Consider the following 8,119-nt stretch of genomic DNA (forward strand, 5'->3'; position numbering starts at 1 on the left):
TGTATTCACAGTTTTGTAGTTTTGTTTTTCTCGTTTATTTTAATTTTATTTCTATGCATTGTACAACTTGATTACTTTATTACAACTTGAATCCTTCAGAAATGTATCGCTTGTTTTGTGCATATGACATTTTTTTTTAATAAAGTGTTTTTTCATGGCACAAGGAATGTTTCTGTAAAGTATTCCCTAAATGGGTGGAGTGATTTGGAAATCTTCTTTTACAAATACAGAGACCCAGAGTATGTACTATAAGGAAAAAACAGCACACATCAAGGGCAACTTTAGAACAGTGGTTCTCAATCTTTCTTGAATTTCACCCCCTGGACCTCAAAATAAGCCCTTGCTGTGAGATAAGGGCGGATGGTGGGCACAAGACTAGGCCAGAGCCTCGAGTTCACAAAACAAAAAGGGACATACAAGAAAAGAATATAAATTGACTTGGCCACAAAACCAACACAATAACTAAAACACTAATGGCTTGGAGGTACTAAAAAGGGAGAGGAGAGAAGCGGCACAAACACCCCTTAACACTGCGCCTCTGGAACAAACCAAAGGGGCACATAAGTACACATTCACTTCACATATGTTACTGCAATCATTTCCTATTTTTAGACAAACACTAGGTACAAGGTCTAAACAATATACATCAATAGTCACAAGGGGTTTGTTTTCCACTTAATCACATAGCTTTAAGCCAATAAAAGGATGGAGATAATACAGTAGCCATTTACCTGCCACAATGGAGTCCTGCGTGTGAATCTGTGGGGTTACGATGAGTAAACCCGGTCAACACGAAACACACCTCCTGATCATCCGACTCGTTGTGCATCAATTCCTCAGCGGCGTGATGAGTTACTTTTTAACACGAAACCGTGTGCACAGGTGATGTGCCACATGTATCTTTAGCTCAACGCTAACGAATGCAGACTAAGCCAGTCCAATTACAGACTGGCCATGAGATAAAGCTAGTTACACTGCATGGCGGGTAGTTAAGCCACAGAACCTGTGCCAAACTTTTTGTCTGCAGCCTTAAGCTGCAGACTCCCCATACATTCTGTGCAAAGAGGCTTTGAAACTGTTTACTCATCCATTTTATCCTCTTCCTGTGATGTGTCAGTATCTCACTTCCTGTTGAGAACCTAGACATGAGTATCAGTGCTCCCTCCGCTGGGAGGGAGTGTGTATGTGTGAGCATTAAAACAAAAACAAAAAAACATCTTTAAAAACAGTAGACCTGGTCACATCAGTATCTCTAATGTAAAGCTGTTAATTCTCAGCAATGTTAGAATGGCTGAGGATAACAAGCCTTATATTGTCATGGCGAAGTAGAGTGTAATGTCTATTGGGTCAAAGACGTCCAAAAAGGAATCGTCATTCAGTGTAACGGATAACTTCTGCTGACTGTAACTGTAAAAAACATGACTCTTTTTTTATTATTATTTTTTCCAGTGAATTCATGAAAGCCTCGGCTGTCATCCATTCACTTGAAACAATTAAAAAATTGTGTTTTTTTACCGTTACAGTCAGCAGAAGGTATCCGTTACACTGAACGACAATGCCATTTTGCACGTCTTTGACCCCATTGTTATCATCATGCCAAATTAGATAGTAATGGCTGCCATTGTTAACATGCTCGATTAGAGTCTCATTGCTGCCGCTGTTTACATATAGCTCTGTGTCTTTGTCTCTTTGGCTCTGTCTCTCTGCCTCTGTCTTAAACTGAAAGACACATTTTTCCACCCACATGTTTAATTGTTTTTCCACATTAAATCTGTTTACTTTATGGGTATCAGTGGATTGCTTAGTCAGTAGTAGCTTCTTCTGTGGTATCGGCAGATAGTCTGCACAGGGGAAAAGCCTGTGCACTGCATGTGGAATAGACAACAATATTATGTTTGACTCCCATGGGTGTGTGGCGACTGACTGCTTTAGTCGAGCCCAATCTTATGAAAGGGCACCATACCCTAAAATTGAGCGAGGAGCAGATACAGAGAATGAGTGACTGGAGATTCAACATTTGAGATTTGACGGTTTATTGTCATTGTCGCAAAGGCAATTACATTTTGTTTGTAGCATAACACTCAGCTGTAGCAGCAGTAGTTAAGTGCATTAGAGGTAAAAGTGACACCAGTAATTGATTCCTATATAACTGATACAGAACTACTCCTCAGTTTGAACATATTTCAACCAGGCTTAATTAGCTTTTGGAGTATTTCAACCTGGCCTGATGAGTATTTCTGTTCATGTATTGTTGTTATTGTGATGCCCTCTGAACCCTATTGCTCAAAACAATGTCTATGATTGAAAAACTGATTGAATTGATAGGGAAAGCCAGGTCATTTGGGATGTGGCACCGAATTGTAACTAATGACTCCAGGCTGCCCATCACTACCTTAGATAGCAAGGAAAGGGTGGTGATGGAGTCTTATGGAGACAAATAATGGCATACCATGAAAAATATTAGATGTGTAAAAAGGTCTTTGTGAAATGTTGTCAGGAGGTAAAGCCATACAGTGAAGAGAATCCATATTTCCAACCTGTGGAAAGACCTGATCACACTACAGCCACAAATTACTTTCCACATTTATAGCAGTTATCACCCTCTGGATCCTGAAACCACTACAATCCTCCATTTACACCTTCATGGGTGACCTGTTTGTCAACTAATGAGGGGAGTGGTGTTCCAAGCTCCTGTCTCATTAACAGCATATGAGAACTGCAGAGCATTTGGTTAAAAGGGGGAAACTGCAGTCAGATCCTATGGCTACCAGAATCTGGATTTTTGAGGTTTTGTATAATGTCTGCATCAATGGTTCCTGTGCCTGCATTCTTTAACCTATAATGGAATGGTTGATACCATCCGAAAGCAAAAACGCTTTAGAATCAACAGGAAGTGAGAGAAAGAGTTTGATGTACTGCCAATGAGTTACAAGGGCTAGCATTTTCTTTCCTTTTAAATGTATATCAAAATACCTGGGAATTACCACATATCAGCTGTTTAGTTGATACAGCTGGCCTTGGAAACACATTTGAGACTCGTGCCCTGGCCCACTGAAGCCGTTTGACAATAAGTGCAATTTGTCACAGCTGTCTATGATCTTTCCAAAGCCACTTTTGTGTGGATATGCACATGTCTTTTACCCAGTGTTTTTGAGACTCAGAAAGAAATCTTTTGGTTACCCAAAACACAGCCCCCAAATAAGGTCTTACTGCAAAAGAACATTTTCAGCTGGAAGCATGATCTTGGTCACAAACGAAAGCTTAACCCTTGAGGAGTTTTACAATCGCTCACACATGATAGCAGCACCATTAGTGAAATTCAAATGACGATTCACATCTACTGTATAGCTGTTATCACCCTCTGGATCCTGAAACCACAATGATCCTCCCATTTACACCTTGATGGGTGACCTGTTTGTCAACTAATGAGGGGAGTGGTCTACAGCTTCGTCTCTACAGTAGTGGCCCATTGATAAAGCTCCTGTCTCCTTAACATTAGATCAGAACTGCAGAAGACTTGGTTAAAAGAGGGAATCTGCAAACAGTACTATCCTTTGGCTACCAGAACCTGGATGACTGAGAAACTTCATAGACCCTGATCACAACTCGCAATGAACAAGATTGCCATAAAGGAAGAGGACATTTATAGACCCGACCATATAGACACGAAAGAAAGTTGTACTTGGACACCAATTTGCAAAGAAGAACCAGGTTTGTCACCTGAAGTTGAAGGAGAAGAGAAGTCTCATGTCATGCAATTAAGTGGCATTTCTTCAATTCAGCCTTTAACTCCATCACAACAGACAGTATCCTTGAAGGTGGTTAAAGAAGATGACATTTATGATTTCCTCCCGGAGTATTTGTACAGACCAAAGGAAGAAGACAATGAAACTGAGATAGCCGACGTTAAAGAAGAAGCTCTGGACATGAAAAGGGAAACACAGTCCTCCCTAATGGAACACAATGTAGACATGACTCCAACAGGTACGTTTCACAACATAAAAACTAGATTCATATTTTTTTTCAAGGTGTAATGTGTAGGATGTTGGTCGGAATAGATATTGCAACTCTGCTGCTTTTTGCCAAATGTGATCTTTTCATTCATATTTTGTTATATGACTTAAGTACAGTATACTTTGAAGCTAAAAAAATGCAAATTTCTAGATATTCTGTGACAAATGAAAGATAAATGTCTGCCAACGTTGATCCTCTTTGTGTTCTTTACTTTACCAAGCTCCCTGAGGATGGTCAGTTGACCGAAAGCTTGGCAAATTAAAGAACACAACGAGAATCTGAGTGGACAGAAATTTGTCTTTAATTTATCACATGGTTTTGTATGTTTTTGCACCACCATTTCATCGAGAGAGTTGTGTAATCCTGTTGAATGCAGACTATTTCTAGAAATTCGAAAAGGGTCACACCATGCATAGGTTTCTTTATTACACAGATGCGTTTCGGCTCAGTGAGGAAGGCAGAACGCTGAAATGTGTCTGTGTAGTAAAGAAACCTATGCATGGTGCGAACTTTTCTCATTTTTCAGTATTACAATATTTTGGTAAACACCCTTGAAAAAATAAAAAAAAATGTTGGGTGAAGTCTTTATGAACTTTTATTTCTAGAAATTCAAAATGTCTGACATCGTAAAGGATCCTCCTTTTCATGAATGAAGAATGCAATTTTGCAAGTCATAATGAACACTTAAATTTACTCTAATTTCAGTTCATGTCTTCATGCTTTTTATTTCACTTTTTCAACTTCATTATACAGTATATTATATATAAAACACATACTTGTTCTATATGTATATATATGTATATATATTACAATTTTACTTAAATATTGAGCTGAGCATGTCAGTGCATAAGTTCCTAGAAGTTGGAAAACAGTTTTATATAGATTTGAAGGAGTTTCCTTTAAACCCGAGGTTTTTAAAGGAACAAGACCAGACCACCCTTTTTTGATTTTCACATATTTGCTGTATTTCCAAGCATCATTCATGGATGTGCATATCATTTTTGTCTATATGTTTGGATTGCCTCGTTTAACAGTATAGCCAAATTTAGCAGAGCAATGCAAAATAAAACATAACCAAAAGTTCTTATAAACCACGTTAAAATGAATATAAAATTCAGTGTAAAATGGCTATTTAATTTTGTCCAGTGATCGCTTGTGGTTTGGTGCTAAAGTTACCAGTTACGTCAAGTGATAACGTTAAGCTATGCTAATAATTTTTATACAAAAAATATAATAAGTACTGAAAACACAGAGAAGAAACATGATATGCACATTCTTGAAGAATGCTAGGAACTGCTGCAAATATGTGAAAGTCAAAAGAGGGTGGTCTCTTCCTTTAACCTGGGGTGCGGGCGAGTCAGAGATTGCAGGCAGTTCCATGAACATTGCCTGTGTTGAAGTTGTCACAAATTCTCTTTGCAAACCATATAATTTGGCCAAATGAAAAACTCATTCTAACTTATATTTCCCCCATGTACATTCATTCAGCTATTGATTAATGTCTTGAACAAGATTCCTTCAAAATAATCACTTTCTTCTATGTGTTACACAGTGTGTATACACTGTACATGTAGAAGTTTGAGTTGGGGGGTTTGTGGCTTGTGATGTTAAAACTCATTGGTATGTTTTTCATCCTCAGGTAAAACAGGTGAAAAGAACTGTGACACAAAAGACTATTCATCAAATTACAAGAGAACCCATACTGCAGAAAAGCATCACCAATGTGTTACATGTGGACAAGGCTTTGAAAGGAAAAATTATGTCATTACCCATCAGAGTGTCCATACTTTTGAAAGATCTCACCAGTGTGCCACATGTGGAAAAGGCTTTGCAAAAAAAGTAATCTCATCAGACATGAGAAAACCCCCTACCGGAGAAAAGCCTTACCAGTGTACCGTATGTGGAAAAGGGTTTATATGCAAAAGTAACCTCATCGTCCATCAGAGAACCCATAATTGAAAATAATTGAAAGGCCCTATTAGTAGTACTCATAGCTGGTATCGGCAAGTGCTTGACGAGTACGAGTACGAGTAAACTGAGCAGTATCGGTGCATCCCTATAATAAATGTTGGTTTATTATTTAGTAAATATTCATAAAAAAAGATTACATTTGGCTATAGGCAGCACAGTTTCAAATGAACAGCATAGTTGCAATACGTTTTGTGGCCACCATGCTACACAGTGCACCTTTAAGTGGGTTCAAAGGCTTACTGGACAATCACACATGTTTTTTTTATGATGATCTAATAATTAACATGTAATGATATTTCCTCTTTTTTTAGTTTTGCGTGGTGGGCCAGAAACAGAATCAATTTCGTCTGTAATTCCCAAATCCACGGCTGTGCCAGAAATAATGATGCCTGTACTAACAAAGAAGCACTGCCGTTCTCTTTGTGGTGAGCGCTTCAATGCCTGGACAAGTCTGAGAGCACACCAGCTCATTCACACTGGAGAGAGGTCCTACGCCTGCCAGCATTGTGACAAAAGGTTTTCACGGTCAGGGGATCTCAAACAACACCAACGCGTTCACACAGGAGAGAGACCATATGCCTGCCAGCATTGTAGCAAAAGGTTTTCACAGGCAGGGCATCTCCAAGTTCACCAACGCATCCACACAGTAGAGAGGCCCTATGCCTGCCACCAGTGTGGCAAAAGCTTTTCAAGGTCAGGGGATCTCAAACAACACCAACGCGTTCACACAGGAGAGAGACCATATGCCTGCCAGCATTGTAGCAAAAGGTTTTCACAGGCAGGGCATCTCCAAGTTCACCAACGCATCCACACAGAAGAGAGGCCCTATGCCTGCCACCAGTGTGGCAAACGTTTTTCACAAGCAGGGCATCTCCAAGTTCACCAACGCATTCACACTGGAGAGAGGCCCTATGCCTGCCAACATTGTAAAAAATGTTTCACAGAGGCAGGACATCTCAAACGACACAACCGCATTCACACTGGAGAGAGACCCTATATCTGCCAGCATTGTAGCAAAAGTTTTTCACAGGCAAGGGATCTCAAACGACACCAACGCATTCACACAGGAGACGAGCCTTAGGGCCTGTTCTCATATTTCCGACGATTGCATTCAATTAATTTTCAATGGGATGCAACAACGTCCTCACAAAGACTGGAGATTGGGGCATGGCGACTTTGACAGATGACGCACGCCAAAAAGTAGAGCTCCATCATCCAATGAATGAATAGGAGGTTTGTTGTGATGAAATGAAATGCAGTATGATATGATTTGAATATGATATGAATTTTGTAATTAATTCTGACACCCTGTGGAAAAAATAAAACCATACAAAAAAGACAAAAGAGGAGCGTTTGTGAAGTACCCAATAATTAACAATATGTCCCTGGCCTCGTACAGGAGCAACACACTAAATAACGAGGCTTGGAAGTAAGTGGCGGAGATCGTTTGTGTCCCTGGTGGGTGTCTCTTATCTGTGTCAACTGTACAGTATGATCATACACATCTTGGTGGTTTAGCCACTGGTACTTGCAGGTGTAGCATAAGTATGTAAATCAAAATACAATAAATGCAGTGATAAATACAGTAATAAAAATACAGTAAATACAATAAGGGTCAGAATGTAAAACGTGTGTGAGCATAGAATAGGATGGAATGGAATCAAACTTCATGAATAGGCTACTTTTGCATTAGTCTCTGAAAAACAACACAAACTCGCAGTATGCAAACACATTAAAACAGCATCATGGCCATGTTCTCATAAGGTGTATTCATATCCTTTTTAATCAGAGAAAGTCTTTAGGAATAGGTGGAGTTCGCTCGGAGTCAGGCAGGGCTGGACTGGCAATCTGGCAAACCGGGCAAAATCCTGGTGGGCCGACGCCCCTAGAGGGCCGGTGATGTCGGTTTTTAAAAATAATTGTTATTAATGTTTTAAAAAAAATGTGACCGGCGGCCCACAATTTCGTGCTGACGGCCCTCGGCCCTCCTCCAATGACATCAGCCCACACATAAAGGGGGTAGAGGGAGGGGGTGTCCTATTGGTGCATCTGAGTCGGACTTAACAATTCATTGCTGCCCCACCCCTACCCTGCATTACGCGCACAAATTTGAGATACAAGCGATGGAGAGACG

At 39.9% G+C, this 8,119-nt stretch overlaps 1 protein-coding gene across 1 annotated transcript; it reads left to right on the forward strand.

Annotated features, from left to right (window-relative positions):
* Positions 1-6,353: 6,353 nt before the first annotated feature.
* Positions 6,354-7,066, forward strand: LOC134461511 (zinc finger protein 239-like). The gene has a single exon (XM_063214418.1). It carries the CDS (start codon positions 6,368-6,370, stop codon positions 7,064-7,066), a length of 699 nt encoding a protein of 232 aa, XP_063070488.1. The 5' UTR covers positions 6,354-6,367.
* Positions 7,067-8,119: the final 1,053 nt, after the last annotated feature.

Source organism: Engraulis encrasicolus, chromosome 13 (genome assembly GCF_034702125.1).
Source record: "Engraulis encrasicolus isolate BLACKSEA-1 chromosome 13, IST_EnEncr_1.0, whole genome shotgun sequence".
Lineage (NCBI taxonomy): Eukaryota > Metazoa > Chordata > Actinopteri > Clupeiformes > Engraulidae > Engraulis > Engraulis encrasicolus.

What these genes read in the sequence shown, in the direction of transcription:
- LOC134461511 (XM_063214418.1), top strand. Translation starts at nt 6,368, where the DNA reads ATGATGCCTGTACTAACAAAGAAGCACTGCCGTTCTCTTTGTGGTGAG.